We start from the raw sequence: 24,474 nt of genomic DNA on the forward strand, positions 1-24,474 counted from the left end.
CTAAAAATATTTTGGGCCGGCAACTACGTCATAGAAAGAGGCCCAGACACAAGTGTTCTAAACTTGCATGGAGAGTTGTGTGATTGGCCGTTAGTATAGAATTTAGCTGTCTTTTTGATGAAATATATTGTAGTAGAAGTGACCTCAGAGACAGTGACCTATGAGCTCTAAAAAGGGACAAAGTAAAACATGGAGAAATGGATTCTGGGATGGATTGAAGGATCCATAAGGAAAGTGTTGGTGATTTCCAGAGCCTGTCACATCCTCTAAGATATGAGACAATACAGAAATTACACATACATGACAAGTGGGGAAACACTGAAGGCAAGGCTTCACCTGACTTGCAATCAACAGCAGTCAATCACATAAAACAAAACATGAAAACACAAATTTAGGTATATGCATGTGAAAGCATCATGGCATGTGAGTATATACTGTACATTCAAAAACTTCACTGACTACACAATGGTAGTTTGATGTCAATTAACAATAAGCTCTCCCCTTATTCTTTAAGTAAATATTTTGCTTTGAGAATTGGGTGGACAGATCCCACAGCACTGCTGTGCTTTACACTGCTTCCCAACAAAAACCAGAAACAACTAATCAAATGTAAAATAGAATATAAAAGTTGATTGTGGCTCATTATATCTTAATGTTTTCAGTATGTCTATGGTGTAAGGAGTCAGCTTTTCTCTCCTACCTCAGTCTTATGCTCAATGTATAATGATCACACTTTATGAATTCGGTAAATGGAATCAACAGCGCCACATGGGACGGACAAAATGTTTTTGATGTCAAGACCAAGAACTCCAAAAATTCAGAAATGTCATGATCACAAAATGTTGAACCTCTAAGTCGGTCCTATGGGAGAAAAGGGTGCAGCCCATATAGAATGGTGCTACTCCACTTTTCATCTCTGGCTAAATGAGGCAGTGCATCCATCATTCCATTAACGGTGCTCTAACAGGCTCCCAGTCACCCTCTGGTTGACAGCAGGGACATGGGACATGTGGACAGACCAAAAGCTTTGATGTAAGTCTGACCACCATACAAAACACAGACCTATAAGTAGACCCCCAAAAATGCCTGTGTGCAGACAGACTAACTTTGCAAGATTTTCCCTCAGCAGCACGCACACAACACACGCGCATGCACGTGCACGCACACACACACACACACACACACACACACACACACACGCACGCACGCACACACACCAACGCACACACAGAAAGAGAGGGAGAAAAGTTCCAGTCTGGTGAAATTGTTATTGTCAAGCCACACTGCTGTCTCTAGCTTTGACTGCATTGACAGGTATATTATAGATAAAAGAAAATTTTCTGGCAGAGTACATGCGTGTCTGTGTCTGCACTGTTTTTGTTCAAAATATAACTGAAGAAATAAAAAAGTGCATGCTCAACATCGGTTTCATTCATTAAGTTTTTTTCTTCATTACCTATCAATGCAATGATAAAGCCAGCCAATGATAAATTAATCTCTTGTCAGACTATTAAGAAACATAGGAATAGAGACATATGCATAGAGAATGGAAAGAAGAAGAGACAGAAAGTATGAAAATTATTGATTTTTGATATTAAATGAAATCAAAAAGAGATCAGACAGAATGAAAAACTGAAAGAAAACCAGCAAGACCATTAAACACACAAGAAGGGAAAAAAGGGAGTATTGAGCCAGTGATGAGAAGGAGTGCAGGCCTCCACTGCTCCACATCTGCTGGAGATATATCTAGTGCTTCTGGGAGTCAGCCCCCCACCTCCCCTTCACCTTCATCTTCTTTCTCTCTAGTCCTCCTTTCGCTTCTTTTTGGTCTTCTGGTTTGTGTTCAGATCAGGTTTTAATATTCAAAAATATGTGCTGTCTTTATGAGCCATTGTTTTGCTGAAATAATATGCTCTCTAAATCAAAGTAATAGTCTGAGGCTGTGCACTTAATAGAATTCACCTGAGTTCCTAAAAATATCTATCTATTTTTGTGAGGCTGTAAAGGGTGGAACAACCCCTTGTCAGAAATCCAGCGTTACTTTTAAAATCTACTCTTATGTCATTGCAACTTTCCAAAGAATATATTCCGTGAGTACTCACATTTATCAAGCAGTGAGTTGCCTATGAAATGTAAGCTTTTCCCTGCCTTACATTTTAAATTTATAGCAGTGTCTTGGCGCTCTGCTCACTAGCAATGGGACAATGATTGACTGGGTGACATTCAAACAGCAATGGAATTCCTGGGTAGGGATGACCTCCCAAATCCACTGTCTCTAAACTACTTATCTTTTACTTCACTACACCCTAAGCTACAGCTGTATCTTCTCCTCACAGTCGGAAACCAGCTGAGGCGAGCTCTATCTCCATCTCAGCGCTGACATGTTTAAAGTGCAGGGGCCTGATATGATTCAGGGTTCAGTTCGGGGGTTTACGTAAGTCAAGGCCACACGATGAATCTCTGCAGCCCTGTATTAAAAGTGATGTACAGTTTTGACTCTGAAGACAGCTCTAAAAACAAGTACTGGAAGTACCAGAGGTGTATTGTTTTACATAGGCAACCCAGGCTTCTCCTGTATCTCCTGTTGTGCAGGAAGGGGCTGTGGGACAACAGCCCCGAGTGTAGTCTGAGAGATTCGCCTTTCGTGGACTTTTAGAGACTTGCACTGTAATTGAAGGCCATAACATTGGAGAGAATGTCAGGTACTTCCAAAGGTATCAGTGTTACCTGGGAGCCCAGTAGGGCTGCCTGTTTGGAGAACTAGTTGCAGTTGCATGTGGGGAAGAGAGGTTAGTGATGACATACTGATATTAATGGCCTCATTCACAGAGGACAGCACTACAGGAGCCATTTCAGCTTTAAAAAACATTGAAGAACATATGGAAGAGATGAGGACATACCTGGCTACCGGTGTAGATACATGAGATGCACTGAGTATTAGTCATTAAATATCCAGCTTACTAAATCAAGTACAATGGCACTTTGAGCTTTGGAATCTGAATTGTGTTTTTAGTCTTTCAGAAGGGCTACTGAATAATCCCACTCCCTCCCTCTAAACACACACACATACACCCACACACTCTCGCACTGACACCAGAAACATAATTTGTGGTATAAGGATGCAATCACATACTGCAAACTGACATCAGTGCAGCCTTCAACAGCAATCCCCGAGTGGTTAGCTGTTGTTAGCCAGCTCAGCCCAGTGCTGACAGAGACGAACTGCTGTTTAGAGAACTCATGCTGCCTGTGAAGAGACACTGAGTTGCCAACCTTGCTTCAAGGATACTGGACAGGAAAACACTTATCGGCTTTACTAAACAATCAGCTATACTAAACATATAACTGAAAGGGGGTCACCAGCAACTGAGACAGAATATGGACTACCAGTGCCTTTCACAAATCCAAACAACAGAACCACAACCAAAAAATGAGCTAAAAAAAAGACACTGAAAGGAGAGGAGAGGAGAGGAGAGGAGAGGAGAGGAGAGAGGAGAAGAGAGGAGAAGAGAAGAGAAGAGAAGAGAAGAGAAGAGAAGAGAAGAGAGGAGAGGAGAGGAGAGGAATTCTATAGCGTCTACCTGAGTTCCTGCAATTGTCTCCTTGCTGAGGGACCAGAACAGAAAAGGCCAGGAGGTCAGGGGCAAGCAAAGATTCAGGCTTGCGGATCTCATTAAGCCATTGGCTCGTATGGAGTTCTTTGGTGTCAGATGGGCCCTGAATGAGAGGAACCAGCTTCTCCTTCACCCCTTCTCCTGAACCTGAGAGACAAGAGTTAAAGTCTTAATTAAAATGTTGGAAAATTCCCAATTACCAAAATCATTCAAAATTATTCACATTCACAAACAAGAAAGCCTGATTTTAAACTGTGACCAAGAGGATATAAAAAATATAAAAAAAGAGCTTGTCTTGAGTGCCTCATGGATTAAAAAAAAATCCCTTTTATTTGCATCGCTTTATGACTCGAGACTCAGATTCTAATTATAAAGGTTTTTATTCACAAGATAACCATATGAAAACGAATTGCAGCATTTGTCAGCAATAGTCTGTCAACCGAAATTTTTCGGTCAACCAAAAGACGCCTCCATGTCCGCAGGTGAAATTCGTGAAAAATATGCTAGAATATTGAAGTGTTGTTGAAACCTGTGGAATATTAAACAAAATTTTGAACAGCAAGGTAGAACTAACCAACAGGACTATGAAGGATGTGTACAGTAAAACTTGGTTGACAGAGCCAAAAGTGGTTTGCAGTGGTGATTTAGTTACCTCAAAAGATAAACTCCTTATGTGTACATTATGTGTTAGTTGATTTTCAAATAAGAAAATTAACTTCTTTTTCAATATATTTCTATATTGACAGCTGCAATATATCTTCTCATCCACCTGACATCATGTCTGAAGTTTGACCTTGTGAACTCTGTGCTGACTCCAATAACATCCTTGCCATCAAACAAATGGCCAGAGCCCAATGACAGTACCCCAGGAGAAAACAGCAACTGAATCACAATTGTAGGGGGGAAGGAAAAAAAAAAAAAATCAAGATAAAAATTGAAGGGGAGAAGAGAGACTGAGTGTGTAAAAGTATACGTTAAAGAAAGTAAAAGAAGAGTCTAGTCGGTCTCACTCTCTCCCTCCTACACAGGCAGTAAAGTTTTAACAGGGCACAGCTGCACACACCTGGGGTCCTGGCGCACACTTTTATAGCTCCCACGGTTCCCGAGGCGCATTTCACCGTCGCACGGTTGCAGAACTTCAGCTCCAGGTTTTGGACCGAGCCCTCAAGAGTCGGTGACGGGCCCAGAGATTTCACACCTAATAAAAAAAAAACCAAAGTGCAAATGAAGTGCAGTCCGGCAGGTGTAAACACCACTGCTGTGGCTTCGTTACAAACTTGATTGGAGTTTTAATTATACTTGACCCCTTTTCTCTCCCTTTCGTTCTCTCCCAAAGTTTTGAGAAACCAGGTGCTTTTAAACACAGATATCACAAAACACCAGTGTTTTGTGTTTACCTAAGCTCTGGCAGGATTACTTTTGGTGTCCTCTGTTTTCAAGGTTAAACTGTTGTTATGTCTCTATACCATGATGAACATGTCAAGCAAAAAACATTGCATATTATTGAAAGCTATAAAAGAACATAAGTAAACAGTCCAACAAAGCTAAAATCTAATTGACATGATACACCTTTACCAGCAGATAACTTCTTTGTTGTTAAAAACTAAGCAAGTCTAAGCAAGACCCCATTATTATTATTATTGTTGTTTTTTTATGTGTGAACTTCTATCTGTGACTGCAAGCTGACAGGGTCTGAAAAATTTTTTAAAAGGCACCTTTTATCTGTATTTTTTATTCTTCTGGATTTAGAAAGCTTCCTGTGAAATCACTTACAGTATACTGATGGGAGTTTGGATGCACTAAGGCAAAGTCCCAACATCACAGCCATGTTGTTTTTAAAAAGTGCCCAGAAAGGATATTAAAAGAGATAAAACCCCTTAAATTGTCAAATGTTTGTCTAAATGTTTTATAAGCTCCCAGTAAATCCACTGAGTTTTAGGTTAAATAACAGGGACTATTAGGTGTATGAGTAACAGGCCAATGTAAAGGATATATCTTTCCAAAAGAATATCCAATACAGTTGCGGCTGTATCCATCTTAGTGTCAACTACAACTTACCTAACACCAGCATTACATCACAGGAGCTTCAAGTGCTCTTCCCTCTATCATTATTTCTCTTAATGGCAGTCTAGTGTGGAGGAACCTTTCGTCTGCCATCTTTCCAAAATGAAACTGTTTGCACTGTGGTAAGGAGTGGGGGGAATTACATACTCGACATTATGATATGTCAATGTTATTTCTATGGTGAGAGGCTATTTCAAACACATAACAAGAGGAGGAGAGAGAAATAACTGGATGGCGGAAAGATACTGTGGAGTAAAAGGAGTTCTGTGCCAAACCGCCTGTTGAGAGAGGAGAGGAGGATCCATCCATCACATTACATTCTTCCAGTGAGCTGGAACTGTCCGAGGGAATCACATTAAATTCTTACATCACCTGTTCCAATAAGGCTATACTTCTCAGAATAATCCCCTCTTTTAGTGATAGCCCTTCATTTCCTAAAAGTGTCCACAGCACTTTTTGACTGAGTTTACAACCGTGTGAGGCTTTTTCCGTCAAATGCTGGCATAGTGACACTAAGATCAACAAGTCAGAAAGGCAAAACAAACAGCAAAGAGAAACTCAAAAGACAAAAAATGTAATATATTAAGACAAATACATTAAAATGGATAAAGAAAAAACAAATCTGATTTATTGGCTACCATGGATTTATTGCCTACCAGTAAGTGAGAAGGTATTGCATTAATAAGGCACAGATGAGTGGTGCTACTGGAGAGGCTATGAAAGCACAACAGGCCATTATTTGGCAACAGTCCCTGAAACTATGGTCTGAGCTTTTTTCATCCACATCCACTGCCTTTCTGCCATTCTTTCTTGCATTTCTTATTACTCAAATCTTCTACCTGTTTTCTCCCTAAAAGTCTTCCTTCGCACCAACCTATCTTCTCCCCCCTTGCTTTGTCTCTTCAGTCAAGTCATTACTATTCACATTTTTACTTACTTAGGTATTCCAAAATCTAAATGTTGTCCAATAATGATAACTTGGGTGGGTGGTTTTACACCAAAATTAACCACACTCTCATTTGCAGTTGTAAGTCCCAACCAACTAAACAGCAGGCAGTGTGGAAAAGGGTGAGATTCAAGTAGACACAAATACACAACGCATTTAACCAAGGGAATTACTGGCAATTGTGAAAATCCCTAACCACCAACTTCCCTCCCTCCCTCTCTCGGACAAATTACCCAGCAACTTTTTCACCTGCTGTCTGAGAGGTCCTCTATCAGCCCAGATGCAAAATGGGAATGTTAATAACCCTCATTCTGTCTCACTGCCTACCACTTAATATAACTGCAGGTCAAAAAGAGCAGTGCTGTATGTCTCTCTGTGGCTTTGGTTACCTGCTTCCCTTCCAGCTTCCTCTGTCTAGAGGACAAATGTTCTATATGTGTGGAAATGCTCTGTGTGAATTATTTGCTCCCAGAACCCAAACAAGCAACTCATAGCCTGCTCCTGGAACCAGACTCTAATAACAGAGCTATACGATATATGTCGCATGCATAAATATCAATGTATTTTTTAAGTAACTGGTAATACCCTGCCCATACCATACATTGTATAATTACTGTAAACAAACTGCCAAAGTAATTAGCACGTTCTGTCTTAAAATAGTGGTATTTTTAAGAATTAAAAATTTGGATTTCTTTTTCTAATTTCTTCAGTGTTTTAGATGAGTTAAGTCATCATCTTATTTGTTTACCAAAAAAATAAGAAGCATGTATGTTCAAACTCATGCACATATATGCACATACAGATACACATACACAGAAAGACATTTGGGTTATTTGATGCGATCTAGTACCAGAGGGAAAGACAGAAAATGACTTGGCACTACATAAAGCTAAGCTCCCTTCTCCCACTGGAAACAATATAGCTTACATAAATTTGCCATAAAAGGTCTGCACCAGGGAATTTGCTATATTATTGACTGTGCGCCAGTGAACCTAAAAACACATGAACCATCTACCTTAATGGAGAATAGATAACGAGATCCAGTGATCATTTCGTCTTTTTCAAAACAGTACTTAAGGAGAAATGATTGCAACAGCGATAAGTAGGCCTGCACACAGACTGACTGTTCCCCTGATTCCTTCATTCTTTGTGGAAAAGATGGAGATGTTAAAAGTGCAAGCCAATCTGGAACATGACAGGGGCCAAACCCTCTACTCTGGTTGCTCTTTGATAAATGGCACCAGGGATATATCAGTATAACATATCCCCCTTGCCCACACAGATGTCCTAAAGGGCACAGAACACCTGCTGGGGTGGTGGCTGTCGGGGGGGGGGCTCTGGACAATGTTTTGTCCAGCTGTTGGGACTATAAAAAAGTAGGTTACACAGGAAGAGGGAAAAAACAAGGGTCGGTAGTTTGTTGGCTTAAACAGTGGTATTCAGTTTAGTTTATGTGTGTATTATTATGTAGTGTATTACAGCCAGACGTGTGTGTGTGCATTTCTGTGTGTGACTGAGTGACTGAGTGAGTGAATGTGTGTGGTGCTGTTCCTTGTCAAGCTAGGGCAGGTGCAAGGAGTACATAACCACACAGCTAGGGGCCAGAGGCTACAGCACTCCATCAAACACTGTGAGGGCAGCCATGGGCAGCTGGATTTGCCATGCTGAACACTGAGGAGAGAGTGGAAAATATGAAGGGAAGGAAGGATTTAAAGTCAGGAAAGAAATACTGAAGAATAGAAAGGAAAAGGAAGAAAGAATAGAAAAAAAGAGAAAACACACTCTGATGAGACAATATGGGATGTGGAGCCAATATTTTTTGCTTTCTCTATACCTCGATAGATGGTGTGCACATGGTGTTGGTATGTGTGTGTGTGTGTGTGTGTGTGTGTGTGTGTGTGTGTGTGTGTGTGTGTGTGTGTGTGTGTGTGTGTGTGTGTGTGTGTGTGTGTGTGTGAGAGTGTGCATATAGGACATCTGCAGACTTAAAAGCCATGTTTTACACATTCCAACATGTCCCGCCCTCACTGCCTTGAAGAATTGTATGGGAAAGTTGTCTTCCTAAAATGCAAGTCCAGGAAAATCTACATCCAAAACAAGAAGCACGATGTTTATAGTAGCCTACTTTCACAAAACACTTGTGACAATACCTCAGAAATAAATATAAATTTTCATTTCTCATGCTATGTAAATGTTTTTTTTAATGAATAAGCCATGGCATTCACATGAGAACATGGAAATGTTATAAGATGAAAAAGGGAAAGGAAGAAGGTCTCCTCTCTGTGTGAAAAGAAACTAATAATATCTGACAATCAGATGATGCATATTACAAGACCAAACAAAAACAAAAAACTGAAGCAGCCAAGTTATTACAACTCCAATCCACACAGCCACATTATAAACATGAGTGAAGAGTTCCACTACTTTTCAGAAAACTGGTCCCTGGCACGTATAAATGCGTTAGGGATCAGTTTGATATGTGATGACGATTGGCTGACAAGAGGATGTACACTATCATCAAATCCTAATGGGCAGGTAGACAGACAAAGACAGACAGAGAAAGAAAGAGTACTAAAGTGCTAAAAGCTCCAAGTCTGGCAATGGGCCCACAGCAGCTAGGGGGCTGACAAAAAAAAAAAAAAAAAGAGGTAGACATTGACAAGTTGGGTAGACCAAAAGCAGCCAGCAGAGCCATTAAGTGCTGATGTAGAAACAATAACTGTCTCTCCCAAGTCAGGAGAGGGCTGAAGTAGAAGCAGTAAGTAGGAGCAGGAGGTCTGCTGGCACCTTGCCCAGTACTGACACACAGCAAAAATACAGACACATGCAGAGAGAGTGGGACAGGAAAACAGACAAGGTGAGTGGTTTGTCCTGCAGTTAAGGCTGAGAACAGAGGAGCTCTGGCAGAGAACAAACAGAAGTTTGCAGGGAGACTTATCACTTTTAACAAAATCTAATTTTTACACTAAGAGGACCTGATTCTTATAGGTAAATTTAGGAATCCATTAAAAATGTATAATCCATTGCTTAAAGAGAATTTGTGACATTTTCATAGAAGAAAATATCCATTATGCTTCTTTCTACCAGCAACTTAAAAAAAACAGCCTAAAGTCAATAAATGAAAGCAGTTACAGTAAATTTGGTGTCCTAATGTCCAATGGGTTATGGAAATTGCAGGAAAACTTCAACTGCACATTGCACAATGGGGGATGCATTTCACATTTTAGGTAGCAGCAACATGAGAAGTGATGGTTTCCACAAAAACACGCAGCCCCATCAACAGTTAATCCTTCTACACCTGCTCATACAGAGTCAAGATTTTTACGTAAAAAGAACACTCACAGTGCAGCTGGATGGACAAACAGAAAACAAAGTAAGAGGCAAGTAAACAAGTGTCCACACACACACACACACCCACACACCCACAGACAGACAGACAGACAGACAGACAGAGAGAGAGAGAGAGAGAGGAGGCTTCTCCCCATGTAAAAGCCCAGCCATGCTGCTTCCAGCCCACTGGGTAGAGGTTAGAGTGGTGGGGTGTGGAATTGGTACTCGCTGCCTATAACAGTTGTGGTATAAAGACAGTGATGGGGTGTAAGAGCTGGTGGTAGTGGAGGCTGGGGGTCTAATTTTCATGATTATCATCCCCTCCAGGTGCTGCCTGTCTTTCTGTCTGCCCACTAAAGCAGTGACACATGTTCTCTGCACTTTCAAACCATGGTTCTCTCTGCCACTGAATTACCACAATTAAGGAGTCTTCATGCGGAAGCAATTTGGCCAACACTAATGGGCCTAGGCAGTGGGGTTTGGAAGACAGTGAAGGGGATGGGGGTGGGGGATGGGAGACTGAGTTACAGAACAAGTGAGAAAGATGAGAGAGTGCAAGAGAAAAAGGGAGAGACAGATGTGCAAAGAGTCTTAGCAAAACATGTGCTATGACATAGAGCCACTTGTAAGGAGACAATTAGCCAGTGGTGAGATTGGCCATTAAAACACAGTTCTGGATGAGAGGGCCTGCCTCTCAATCTCCCATATCCCCAGCCTAATGCTGCCCTGACAAATCTGTTTAGCATAAGAAACAGGGGCATTCTGACTTTGAAGTAGCAGCCAGGATGGAATGCCACTGTGGTTCCACCATGAGAGAGATGCTTGAAACTACAGACCACAACTAATGACGCTAAACCAGCCCCTCCATCACTGAAATGTAACTCTGGATTACTGCTCTCCCTCTCTGACTCTCAAGATCTCTGTCTCTATAACTCATGCTCGCTCTTTTTCTCAGGCTTTTACCCCTCTCTCCACTTGCCTTATGGAAGAGAATTAAAGAGAAACCAAGCAGAGCGTTCTTGTTTATCAATAATCCACTCAGATCAATATTTATGTCTCAGCTTTGTAGAGGCTGAATGCGTCTGTGTGCGGTGGTAGCCAAGACGTGACTAGGGTTTTGGTGCTGCTGAGGGACTTCAGTGGGAGTTACAGTGAAAATTTATGGCCTTGTGACATGGAGCTATGTGCTCAGTTGGCACTAGTCACGACGCTTAGATGGGATGGTTGGCTCACAGCAGGGAGCCAGCTCTGCAGACGCTACCAGATGACATAAACGCAAACAGATTTATTTGGGGCTGTCACTGATTCAGGGTTTAGTAACACTTAAAGCAATCTACTATGGGTGCTTTAGAGCCCATTCTATTTACAGTGCATTTTGTTTCATGTCTTAGTGATGCTCTTTGCTTTGTGTTCAAATTACGTTTATGGACATATACATGTTAGACAGTTATTAAGCTATCTAATTACTTACTTATTAAAATAACTCTAAGTTATTTATTATACCATGCTATATATAATGTGTCCCTTACACAACAAATCTTCAATGGCTTTAATATTTCTTAGATGATCCTGATGCTTTCCTGATACTGCAACACTTATTTCATTAATTTTGTTAGTTTGACCAGTAAATCTGTAAATGCAGAGCATCCAATATAATATACAATACAAGAATATATGCATTACTACAACTGCACTCTGCATACCTTGACTTGTCTTCCTAGGTTTGTTTAATGGATTATCTATCCATGACACATTGTATGGGCCTTGAGTGTAAACAATGGTAACGTTTCATAACCATGGCTGCAGGGGTTTTTCATATCATATTTAGTTTACCTTCCACAGGAGAGATGAGTCGTTTCAGCTCTAAATGACGAAAGCTTAAATGTTAGAAACTTTGCTGTACCCATGGATGGCCAGCTAACTTAACTGCCCTACTCAACTACAAACGACCAGCCAGGTTTCTTAAAAGCATGATAGATCTTTGATATCAACTATCAATTTAAGTGCTATACTGCGCCAATGGTATATTGGATTTAGTGGTAAGTGGAAAGATGCTTCTGTGAAACCATCAATGATTCGTATCAAAGAGCAAAAATAAAAAGTTGGAAGTGACACTCAGGCTTCCAGATCCTGAACAGGGATCATACATGTTCTCCAACATGCCTGGAATCACATCTTATTTCCCATGACAGAAAAGTGGGCTACAGGGGAGGGAAAATCCTTGGCACACTCTCTCTTTTAAATATTATCTTTCACCAGAGGCCAGCGGACGGTGTGAGGAAAAAGGGAATGATGAATGGAGAATCATGGTGAGAAACGACAAGTCTGATGTCTCCTGATGAGTGTTTGAAGTCACCAACCATGAGGGGAGGTGTGTGCGTATTTGTGTGTTATGTGTGAGTACATGTGCAAAGTGGTTGTTTGGTGAAAGCTGACTTGAGATGTTGTTTGATGAAGGAGCAGACTTCAGGCACTTCATGTTTCTCTCATCCCACTAAGCATATAAATATTCGTGTAATCCAGTATCCAACTGTGGGACAACACAACAAACTTCTTTTCTGCATTGACTCTGCTGGCTTCTCTCACTAGCTCTGGACTGAAATGAGCGGCAGAGAAAGAGCAGAAAGCTTAAGGAAGACAAAAGAAAAGAGGAAGGTCTAAGTCTGGATTGATTTAAAACATCATCACAATCTGCCAGGACTGGGTTGAGGGCTGTCTGTAGCTCATTGAAGTTTTCATTGACAAGAACCGTCTCAAGTTCCATCCAAGATTTATTTATCAGTTCTCTGATGCTGACACAACGTGTTTTTAATGTTAGAAATAAGGTTGCGTATGGATGAAAAGCCCTCTGTCTTTCCTTTCCCTCCTGCTTTCTTCCTGCTCTGATGTCAATCCATGAAGCAGACAAGTAGACAGGCAAAAATTTCTCTCAAACCAATAAGATACCTCTTCAAAGAAGTATGGATACTTCAGTGAGGGGCCAGGCCACGCTGAAACAGACATCTCAGGGTTTTCATTAAGCTTCCCATCTCTTTACTGACATTTGTGACAGCCACAGACCATGAAAAAAGGCTCTTGTCCTTCCTTCTTTCACTTTCATTGAGGAACAATAAAAAGGACTATCAAAATATTCTTCATGGGCTAAGCGTATGGGCCCATTATATGACGGGGCAAACCTCTATGTTCCTCTGGCATGTCTTGATTAATAGATGGGAAACATTAAGGTTGTGAGTAAGAAGGCTATGTCAGCCAAAATCTGCACAGGAAACATTGGAAAACTGAGCGGAGTGCAACCTCCTCTGTTGAGTCTCATAGCCAGGACTATGTTACCAACAACTGCATTACAGACAAACAAGACAGAAACACCAAGAAGGGCGAAAAGGAGAGAGAAAAGAAAGACGCGTATGTTTTGGCACCAGACAATACTAAATACACAGCATACCAGGCATCAGCTCGTGGAGGTGATAGAGTGATATGAAAATGAACACGTTTTTCCCCTCCAATAACACAGAGCTAATACCGACACTTATTATGCCACAGCGTCACAGGGGGATTTGCGTCAGACCCAGGCTCCCGAAGGCAGCTAGATCACAGGGATGTGAACTGCTGGCCATGACAGGAGTAGCCTTTTTCATGCAGTGCAAAAATGCGTAAAAACTGTTGTTGACATGGTCTTCTAAGAGACTGCATTTGTTTCCGAGCAAGGGGAAATATCAGTTTGAAGAAAAGGATAAATAAGGCTCCCTGACGTAACCTTGAATAGAACCTTTTTCACTCTCTTCTCTATATTTCTCCTGACCACTCCAGCCCCCCCCCCCATTGTATGTGTGGGGGGAACTTGTAAAAACAGAAGACTTGTTTTAATAATGATACTGTTATGAGTAAGAGCATAAGCCCTGTACTATTATTATCAACATGCTTCTAGTCGCTATGCAGTGAGAGCATAGGCTCGCTGTATCCAAACATTCTTGTCGTCATTTGCCTTAAATGGGATCGTTCGCTGTGAGTTCAGGAGTACATATAGGATTTGCTAAAGAGAGAGGGGGGCATGCATCTGTGCATATGCACATCTGTGTGTGCGTGTATAACCTGACACTCAATTAGGTGCCAAAGCTGGGTTTAATAAGAACCAATAGTTAGTTGTGTTTCTGGGCACTGAGATCTCTTTATTGCCTTCTTTCCATCACTTTTCCCTTCGCCCTTTATTTTCCTTCTTTCTTTCATTTTTCATTCTGCTCATTATATCATTTACTCTCTCTTCCTCTTACTTTTTTTTTTTCCCCCATATCTGTCATGCTTAAGTTATGTCACAGCTCGTATATCAACCCAGCAATCATCTAGAGCACTTCTGGTGACCACCACCAACCAACTTCTACCAGACCTCCCCCCCCGAATTCTAGTCCAGACCACCACAGAGCTCCGTGGCCAGGAAACCAGCTGTGGTAGCTGCTTTAAAGCTGAATCCATTACTGCTGGAAATTCCAATTTTATGCTGATTTAAATTACCTTTTGTCTTTAAAATGCAGTCTGCGCAAGACACTAAAACAGAGAAGCAAATGCAAGAACCAAAATTAAGCTCGAGCCTTTCCGCTCTGCAGGGAAGAATTTAGATTATAGAAAGTAAGTGGCCCTGGACTTAGTTTCTGCTCAACTTCCTTTTTGCCAGCTTGGTTTGAGATCCTGCATTGGTCCAATGCAGGATCTCAATGGTTCGTTCAGGGAGGCCAATGTTCAGGAAAAGCCTATTTATACACTGTAAAAAACTAAACCAAGGAAAAAAAAAGAAAGAAAAAAACCCACTGAGGTCTGTCAACAGGTGAGCCTGGCTCAATTTAAGGAAAAATTATTGATTAGCTAATGCTTACTTTAACTGTCACTCTGATATGGCAAAGAAGTCAAAACTGATTTTCCTCAAGATCATTTCAGTTCATTGTGTAGTCCTTGTGGTGGATATCAGAGACAAAAACACAAGTTGGAAAAACAGGCTATGAAGCATTTCTACCTCTGGCTGTGTTTAAAATGAATGGACAGGCAAAATCATCCATCTTTTATAATGAGCTGTCTAAAGTTACTCCAAGTCTGGAGCATCCAGCACTCTCTGTGTGTCATCTGGGGGGTGTACTGCCATGTCATGGATGCAGGGACGCAACCAACACTTCTAATTTCTGTTTAATCAACAATACAAAGAGCAGAAACACAAAAAGCACATATACAGGCATGCACGTAAGCAATAAAAGCCATATTCACAAACGCAAACACACATATGTAGGCAGTAAACAAACAGTCTTTTGTTCACAACCACATAGTCAAAATATAGGCAATATTTACAATTAATGGACAAAGGATCACTGGGTCATATTGCCCAAGCCAGACTTGTACCATCTGCAGGTTTCAGTGCACTCTGTGAATCATCACTGTGTACTTAGCTATAAACACGTCTGTTGAAATTGAAAGACTTATGTCCATTGGGAACATAAGTGCATGAATCAAAACCCAATAAAGCTTTCATCAACAGGGAAAACATGAAGAATACAGTAAGATAACATACAGATTCGTTGTGCTCATGGCAATGTGCAGACTAGATTTGTTCAAAACTTAAGTCACGACTTCAAAACTGAGTGAGATAAAACTGCAGGGGGCAACTTACTATGAAAATATGAAACACTGAGTAAGAGCTATGACTGTAGGTCATTCATTCAGCCATTTATTGATACTGGTGTCAATGATTACTGTCACTGATCAATGTCAGTGTCACTGATTTACTGACACTGGTGTCAATAACATGTAAACCTCCACATTTCTCTTGAATTGTTGCTCTCTTGACAGCTGCTTTCATTTTTGGTGTGTTCTGCTTCCGTGTGACATACGTATGCATAGTTTGGCATGTTTTGGAGATGTGGCATGTTTTCTACAAAATTCTGGGATAATGCAATGTGTAACAGAAACCAAACAAAGGTGAGACAAATGCTTACCACAATTAGACACAGACTCATCATACTCTTATGCACAACATACTGTGCAATCATATACTTTATGTATGCAGACTCAAGTAGTGTGTGAGAGGTCACTGTGGTCAGTGTGTCATCTGAGGCTAGCATTGGCTAGAAGCAGGGGTAGGCAGGAATTACTGGCTCCTCTCTACTACCATTGATGCTACTGCTACTGCTTGTACTGCAAACCTCAAAAGCATCGTAAAAGTATAAACAAAGAAAACGTAAGATGGGCAGCCCCCTAACAGAAAAAGAAAAGAAAAAAAACAGAGTTAAAGGAACCAAAATTAGATATGAGACAATGAATTCAAAAAGAGTAAAGAGTGACAGATGGGAAAAAAGAAGACAGGGGGAGATCAATAGAGTTGGTGGCATAGAATTGCACAGAAAAGTTGGAAAGAAAAGACATTAGTAAAAGTGAACCCGCCCAAGCCAAAAAAAAAAACAAGAGATTGAGGAAAAAAAGGGCAAAAAAAGCAGGAAGAAAAGATCAGATTTTGTTAAAGTAAAAATTGGGAATTAAGGAGGGACTGTAGCAGGGCAGAGCTGAAGAAAAGGCATGGAGTTGTTACCTCCACTGCTAAACTGACAAGGCCAGGGGGCATATACTTTAAAAATGGATGAACGAATGTGTTCACAAACACAACTCACTTTGGACAACTTCTCCATTTTTACCAAACAACCAGACACATAAAATATGACATACTGTTTGCTGCAGAGCTCACCAATAAAATACAACACTAGTGTGAGCGTCACTGGAATGTAAAAGGAGAATGCTGGAATAATGTGTCACCATTCAACAGGCAGCGACTGACAACGTCTGATTCTCAAGGAAAATAAGATTTTACGGTTTGTTTTCTGATTTCACTCATTTGTCTCTGGGCTTGCCGACCAGACACAGGCTAAACTGCATATGCTGCTTGCTGGGTTACTGCTGTAGTTGCCAGGGAGCAGCACAAACTCAAAGTTTTACAAATCCTAGCGGCTATGTTCCAGTCAGTTGTGATGATTTAAAGTCTTTTACTGTTGCTTTAATCTGAGTCCACCAATTATTTTGAAGAACATTTTACAGTCTGTCAGTACTTTGAGCTTAAAACTGAAGCTTTGTTTTCATATTTTTCTCCCTTGCTGAATTATGGAATTTCCTTTGGACAGGGAATAAAATCTCATACCAGAATGGCTCCCCCGCGAAGGACACTTACCATCTGTGTTATCAGCTAGACCTCAATATGAAACACCTTCCACTATTGAAAAGCCCTGTAACATCAAAAGGATAGAATGGAGGAGGAATTCCTGAAGGAATGAAAAAAGCACATGTTCAAAGCAAACAGCTTTTGTTTGCCATGTTCAGCATGTGTGTGCGTATGTCAGCTCTGTCCTGGCAATGGCCTGATGACTGCTGGCTGGTGACACAAGACCGAAGACAGAACTTAATTCTGGATGCAGATCTGAATCTTGTGAGCATCATAAAAGACTTACCACTTTTACCACAAACAGTTGCAGCCAGTCAGCACGCAAGTCACACTAGGGGACAAATACAGCCACTGCTAAGCCTGCAAAAACTTTTACCACACGGAGGGCCAAATATGTGACACAGTATCAGCCATTTAACACAGCAGTCATCAGATAGGTCTAGAGACTGTAAAATAAAGAGCACCCAGTAAGCTTTTCATCAAGAGTTATCATAGTAAGGTCTGTAGAAATCACACCAGGTTTGTCTTAGTTAAGGAAATGTCTCAGAGCCAAGCAGGGCAGAGGAGTGAGTGGAAAGGCAGGTAGCCAGCAGAGAAAAAAACTAGCAATGTCCACTATGACGTTATAGTGTGGGCACAACCACAGTACCCACAGGAACCAAAACTATTCAACAAGGTTGTACTGGGTGTGAGGCAGATGTGCTACAGCAAACATAGTCCACAACAGTTTACAACGTTTTACTCTACTCTGCTAACTTTACTCCTTTTTCTTCTTGCATCTCCTCTTTATTCCATTTTCCTCCACAATTAAGCTGTCACACCAAGGACTGAGAGGGACTGGGACAGCTCACATCTTCCTTAAGTCCTATGAGTGTCACAATTTCAAAAGCAGATACAGCACTAGACATCTTTGGTTATATCACTGGAATTATTGCTGCGATTTTCCCATCTAAACATATACTTACACAACACATCACCTATTCCCATTCACTCTATTGCCTTCTAAACTCGAACTCTTTCGCCCATTGCTCTTTTTCTAACCCGCCAGCACATGAACCAGATGTGCAAATGTTTCTTTATGTTGCTAGTCAAGCCCCATTCCAAGAGAAAGGCAGAGTGAGGGGAGAGGAATATTTGACTTCACTCCACGGGAGACCAGTTTCATAAATTTTGGCGGCTACACAACGATGAAAAAGGTAGCTTGGCTGGCTTGGCCGAGGGAGAATGTTGACGGCATACCAAACAACGTGATCCTAATGAGTTGGAAAATCCCTGGCCCTCCAGAGGACTGTCCAGATGCTACCGTCATGAGAAACGCTACTGTTTTATTGAATTCAGGCTCCCCTCCCTTTCTTTAACAAGGGGCAAAATTTATTATTTGACCATTAGGGCATCCTAGGCGACATGAAGCGTAAAACTGTTTCAGAGTTAATTTGCTCTTGGCTGCAGGTCCAGTACCCCACACCGGGCACAAGACAAGTTGATCTTTATGCCAAAATGTCTCACGTGAACGTCGATATTTGAAGACCTTAAGTTTTGGATGTGTGCTTGCACCCCTGGTATAGGGTCAGTGAGCTGTGGACAAATTGGGCAGCCAATTTGCCCAAAGCTGTGTGACCTCGCCATTACCTTGCCCTTATCTTGTGTGAATGATAGTCTGGTACATGATGTGCTGAGCCCTGAGAAATAACTGTAAAGATTTTCATAAGAGGGTCAAATCACCTTAAACTCTAGCCAGTTCCTTTTATTTCTCCTGGCAATTTAGTGGTACAACCTTTAGTTTATATATAACTAAAAAAACAAAACAAAGAACAATAAATGTAATTTATGAGGAAAAGGAGATTTCAATCAATCAGCTACTATGATGAATGCATTAACATCTAATGCAATAGTCTAAAAGGGACCAGATGAGCAAAGTGATGTAGTTTGTTCTTTGTTCTATGACTATTCATGGTTGAAATACAGAATAAGCCATTAAAGGACACATTAATCTTCTTTGTGGGTAATTTTTTTTATTTTTCCAAGTGACTGAGTTGCCATTGAAGAATTATAATTGCTACTCTCCAATAACAACAGCATTATGAAAACAACTGAAAAAACACAAAGAGCCTATTGCAATGCTAAGCAATTACAAACACATGCACTGAAAAAACTGCCTCTGCTCCTCTGTGATAAACCCAGTCCCTCTCTCTTTAGACACCTACAGTAATCACTTGTCTGTTGGAAGGAAATCCAATGCACAACCAAACAGCATGGTGCCAGTGAGAAGGTCAGGGGTCATTTCACACATGCACGCACACACACACGCACACACGCACACACGCACGCACACACGCAAACTTTAAACATAAAAACACATTCATCGCACTCAATCCCCAGCTACATAAAAGTCAAGTTGAATGCTGTGAAGATATGGGAAAAAGATCACGTCACACTCTGTCCTCTGTCTTACTATAGTTTGGGTTTGTTGTAAGACAGCCCTTACGCTATGATTGCTCTGCTGTAGCTATTCACATATAAGCAGAAAAAGACCAAGATTATTATTGTGCAGGTATAAGAAAGTCACGAAAATGGATTATTGTGTACGAGGGATTTACTATCAAAGAACAGACAAGCTCAGTTAACTTCATATGTTTTATGTATACATAACATGTTGTTTACCTGGAGCTTTGTACACCTCATTGAGCAGGCTTTCGCTGAGTGTCAGTGGGGCTCCATCGATCATGCTGTGGGTCCAACTCTGACAGATTGCTTGGAGCAAGAGCGTCTGGGCCCTTGTGGCCTGGACAGTGAAATGGGGAAGCTCAAAAATACACTCTGTGGTGGGGACCAAAGACCTTTTGCTCCTGCAAGAGAGGGACAAGAGATGAAGAAAGACATGGTTAGATAAAGGACAGTGCACAGGGTAAAGCAGAGACACAGAGAGTTAGGATACAGCGACAATAATAAATGAAAGAATGGAGAGTTGCACGTAAGTGCTAACATACACTGAATAAAATGGACACCAGTGGAAACAAATGGTTCACAACTTCCATGAATCCATCAATATCACATCACAATATAAAACAGCTCATCGATAGCACAAATGGCCAAGTAGGTAGAACTACATTCCACCAGCAAATTTAAGAAGTACCAAGTGCAAGCCAAGTTTTTCTTTGTTACTTGGCAGGTAGGTGTAGTTTGCCTCTTTGCCACCGACCCTTTTCTCCCCTCCATCCAAAACTGTGATGATGATTTATGTGAAGATATGTACACCCCAGAAACATGACCCTGAAAAGAATCTCTATGCATTTGACATTTCATCTGCCTCCAAGTGTCTGGAGGGAGAGTTTCTGTGAGTGTGTGTGTTTGACAAGCTGATGAGTTGAACGTTCAGGGGGATGAGGTAACAGCACAGTCAGATGGAGTCTTCCAGGCCCCTGTCCATCAAAACCTCAGTGGACCATGCTCTCATCTATCATCTGACACACACAGAAACAGACACACACACTAAATTTTTTCATTTGCTCTTTCATTCCTCATTTCTAGTATTTGCCTCACTGCCTCCCTTATTCACTCTCTAATCACTCACTCATATCGAAGCACATTCAAACACACTTCTCTCAAATCTCCGATACCACATAGACAAACATCTTGACACACATACACTACCCTTCAAATGCCTGAATGAGGTCTCAGAACTCTTCTTCCTTCCAGACTGTGAAGTCATGGCTCCTCAGCTTTTATGATCCCATCCATGACATCAGGAACAGCAGAAGGAGGGATTCCCCAACACACATACACACACCAACAAAGGCATGGCATTATACACAGAGCTGTGAGTGATGGAGCACTTTTCATTGCCATGACTACTGATCTCTATTCTTCACATCTCTTTCTCCCCTTGTCCCTCCTTCAAATGCATCCCCTGGAAAAACACCCAGGGAGCCTGAACTAAACACTGCAAAACAAGGCTCTTTGGTTCCACTTCTGTATTCCTCTCGGCTGTGCTGAGAGATTGACAGTGTTTTCTCCCCAAATACACGTGTGTACTTTTTTTTTTTTTTTTTTTTTTGGGGGGGGGGGGGGTATGCTCACTTCGCTACATACTGTAATGGAAGGAAAGAGGCACTGCCATCTGAGTGGTACTTTTGATGAAAATAGAACTGTGACTAATTCCAGGGATGGCTGCAGCGTGTCAGGAACGAGCATCACAGTTCACTTAATCACACATCCATTTTGGCCTGGTCCAAGTTCAGAGTGTGGGATATGTCACGGGGTCTTTCCCTCCGCTCAGCAGCTCTGCAATTGTTTAACTCTTCTGCTTCCCTCTTCTTTCTGTGTCTCTTTATCTTTCCTTTTCTTCTACTCCTGGGTGGTTCGGCAGGGTGACATGAGCTGTTAGCTGCTCACAGGCAGGTCCAGAGTTCTTAACCGCCTGCAGTCTCAGGGGGGACTTGTGTGAGACAGAAAGCGAGAGAGAGTTTGATAAAGAGATTGTAAGAGTACAGGAAAAACAGGCAGTGAGAGAGAGAAAGAAATTCCAAACCTTACAGGGTCAATGAGTTTACCTTGATAGTACACATTTTGAATTTCGCTGGCAACATATGGTGTATTTGGCACGATGGTGAACCATGTAATGTCATGCTTCTCTCCTATTAAAAATTACTACTGTTGCATGCTATACGGCAAGACATTAATCAAACAGTTTTTCATGTGTGTTTTTGTGTGTTCAAATGCCTGCATGCCCGTGTGTGTGTGTGTGTGTACACTTAGCTAGATATCACTGCTGAACAAAAGAAAGTGAAGGGACTCAGCAACAACAGTGTCCCCACATGCAGAGCAAATGTGCCTGCAAAGCCACTTCAATGGGAGGACTGGCAAGGGATGAAAGTTTGTTGGCTTATTCGAGTGTTTATAGCGTTTCAGGGGAGCTGTCATGTGCATGTGGTCGTCTAAAACTTTAATTATGCACCTGTTTTTATTATATTATGCCCAATTCTTTGCGAAAAGCAACTTGAATCTTGGAGCTAAATGAGAAGCAGAAACTCTCATTAGTGTGTTTTGGGAATGCTGGATGTGAGGACAGCCAGACACTCTTCGGATTTAATTAAGTATATGGCACAGTCAGTGTTTCTTGCTGCAACAGGGTAAACATCTTTCTGGCAGGCAGCTCTTTCACTGTTATCACAGGCTTTGAAGGAAATAAATGCGTCCAAGAGGTAAAAACAGCACTATTAATACCTTTATTACCAACAGCAGTAACAAATGACTACACTATAACATATCTTAGAACTTGAAACATGTATGCATGGGGCATCTCACAAAATGCAATTTACTGCTATAGTGGAGAATCCATATTAGAAACAGAGTCTGTAGCCTGGGGAACAAAACTCATTAAAGTGTACTTCTACTCTTATAAAGTGGAGACGCACCAGAATTGGCCCCATAAGCCATTTTGGACCCTGAGTCATAATTTAAGAAATCAGGTCCTTGGCTTGAACTTCAGTGCCTCATTGAATAGGCTGTTTGTGACCTCACAGTAGTCCTTTAAGTCAATAACTTTTTTTATTAAAATACAGAGGCCACCAGGAATATGTTAAGAGGAAATCAAAATTAGCCAGAGGTTATGAAAAATTAGGTGTTTCAATTTCAGCGGATGAAATATGCTTTCCTCTGGTCTATTTCAACAACATTAGGCCTCATTTCCTGACCTGTCCCCTGTTGGTACAGTGACTGAGTGATGAAGAACTAGACCGGGACTAGGACAGGCCAGTTGGCGGACTTGCTGACTGCTTGGCTAGGTATCTGGCTGACAGCCTGGCATAAAGTCTTTCTGTCCAGTGTCCCTCTCAAAATCAGGCAAAACAGGGCATAGTGTTGTGCAAAGGGCATGAGTCAGAGTCATGAGTACCATACCAGCTGTGGTGCTCTTTGCCTAGTCTGTTTCCTCTGTGTACATGCTCAAATGTGGACATTAAGCAGGGACAGCAAATTATTTTTAGTCATTAAAATGAATGAGTGAAATCTACAAGTGCATGGACTTAATGGAGAACCCAAACAAAATATTTTTTGTTACTTCTAAACATGGCTCAGAGCCATCTAGTTATACGTTAAGCCATTACTAGAATAAGGTATCACTTCTTAAGTCTAATCTTCTATTTAAAAAGCCTCTGGGTAACCCCATATCTGTACCAAACCATTTTCACATCATAATAGCTGATGTCCATTTGGGCCATTGGTTCTCAGGCTAATCACCTTCCTGGTCTGATCTGACTGTGGTCATGACTATATTTAGAGAAATACAGCTGGGGCTCCAGCTAAATGGCTGTGATTGCTGCTTTACAGAGGCCACACACAAGCACATAAATGAATAGACACACTCAAACACATAAACACAAAAATGTACATACCTGTACAGACACAAATAAATTAACGTTTCCAACTATGCACATATACTTGGATGCCAACACATCTCTGTCTCACAAGCACACATTTATAAACACCTGTGTACGCATATGAACAAACCAGTAACAGCAGGTTGGTCAGCGAAAGCACGATCAACAGCAGTAATGAGGCCAGTGCTGACAAGGTGCCTGCTGATCTAACAACCTGCAACTGAAACAATCGTAAAACTAGCTGCCAACGTGTGTATGTGTGTAAACTATGCTTAGTATCTATTATAGTGACAGGATACGTGTTCTGCAAACTGGGCAAAAAGGGGAGAGAGAGAAAAAGAGAACAAGAAAAATATAATCAAACCAGGCATAAAACACAAAAAAGAATGAGGGAAAACAGCAAGCACAGGCAAGATAAGAATACAGACTGCAAACTTGCAGGTCATATGTTATTCTCCAGGTAAAATAATACCTCACATGGGAAGTCTTAATAAAAAAAGCCATTTGGTAAAAAAAGCTATTCGGAAGCTATAGCACAACTGGTAGTTGCTTTGTACTTCGACAGACAAAAATAAATCTAGCCAAAATAAAGAAAACTGGGGTATGTGTCTCTGTGCATATGCAATTAGGTGAGTGTGTGTTGCATACATACCGGATATGTTGGCATTAGAGCCTGACCGGAACTGTATTTTTGGGGCAATACCAATACCGAGTTCAGGGAGCAAAAAGAATTCTGATATATCGATATATTGGCAATATTCTTTATATATGTACTGTATATATATGATGCATACTCTGTTACATTTACTGCTGACGGTGCTGGGAGTATGGTAAACAATGGAGTCGAAGCGCGTTCTGCTGGACAAACTATGCGATGACACCATTTCTAAATTCCCCATCTTGTTCCGCATTATGTTCTTTAAAAAAAAAGGTTTTCATATATATATATATATATATACA

General features: G+C 41.1%; 1 protein-coding gene across 8 annotated transcripts in view; it reads right to left on the reverse strand.

The window, feature by feature from the left end:
• LOC120784419 (vacuolar protein sorting-associated protein 13B-like) overlaps window positions 1-24,474 on the reverse strand; it is a 339,421-nt gene that overhangs the window by 245,512 nt on the left and 69,435 nt on the right. For 7 of the 8 annotated variants that reach the window (XM_040118221.1, XM_040118219.1, XM_040118222.1 and 4 more), the window contains exons 17-19: window positions 19,799-19,983; window positions 4,678-4,812; window positions 3,582-3,761 (exon numbers count right to left, since the gene is read on the reverse strand). In XM_040118221.1, the coding sequence (XP_039974155.1) occupies window positions 3,582-3,761; window positions 4,678-4,812; window positions 19,799-19,983 (500 nt within the window). Of the gene's footprint in view, window positions 1-3,175; window positions 3,248-3,581; window positions 3,762-4,677; window positions 4,813-19,798; window positions 19,984-24,474 lie in introns of those variants that run through there. The other variant, XM_040118226.1, reaches the window with a different exon arrangement.

This window comes from Xiphias gladius, chromosome 22 (assembly GCF_016859285.1).
Source record: "Xiphias gladius isolate SHS-SW01 ecotype Sanya breed wild chromosome 22, ASM1685928v1, whole genome shotgun sequence".
In the NCBI taxonomy this organism is placed as follows: Eukaryota; Metazoa; Chordata; class Actinopteri; order Istiophoriformes; family Xiphiidae; genus Xiphias; species Xiphias gladius.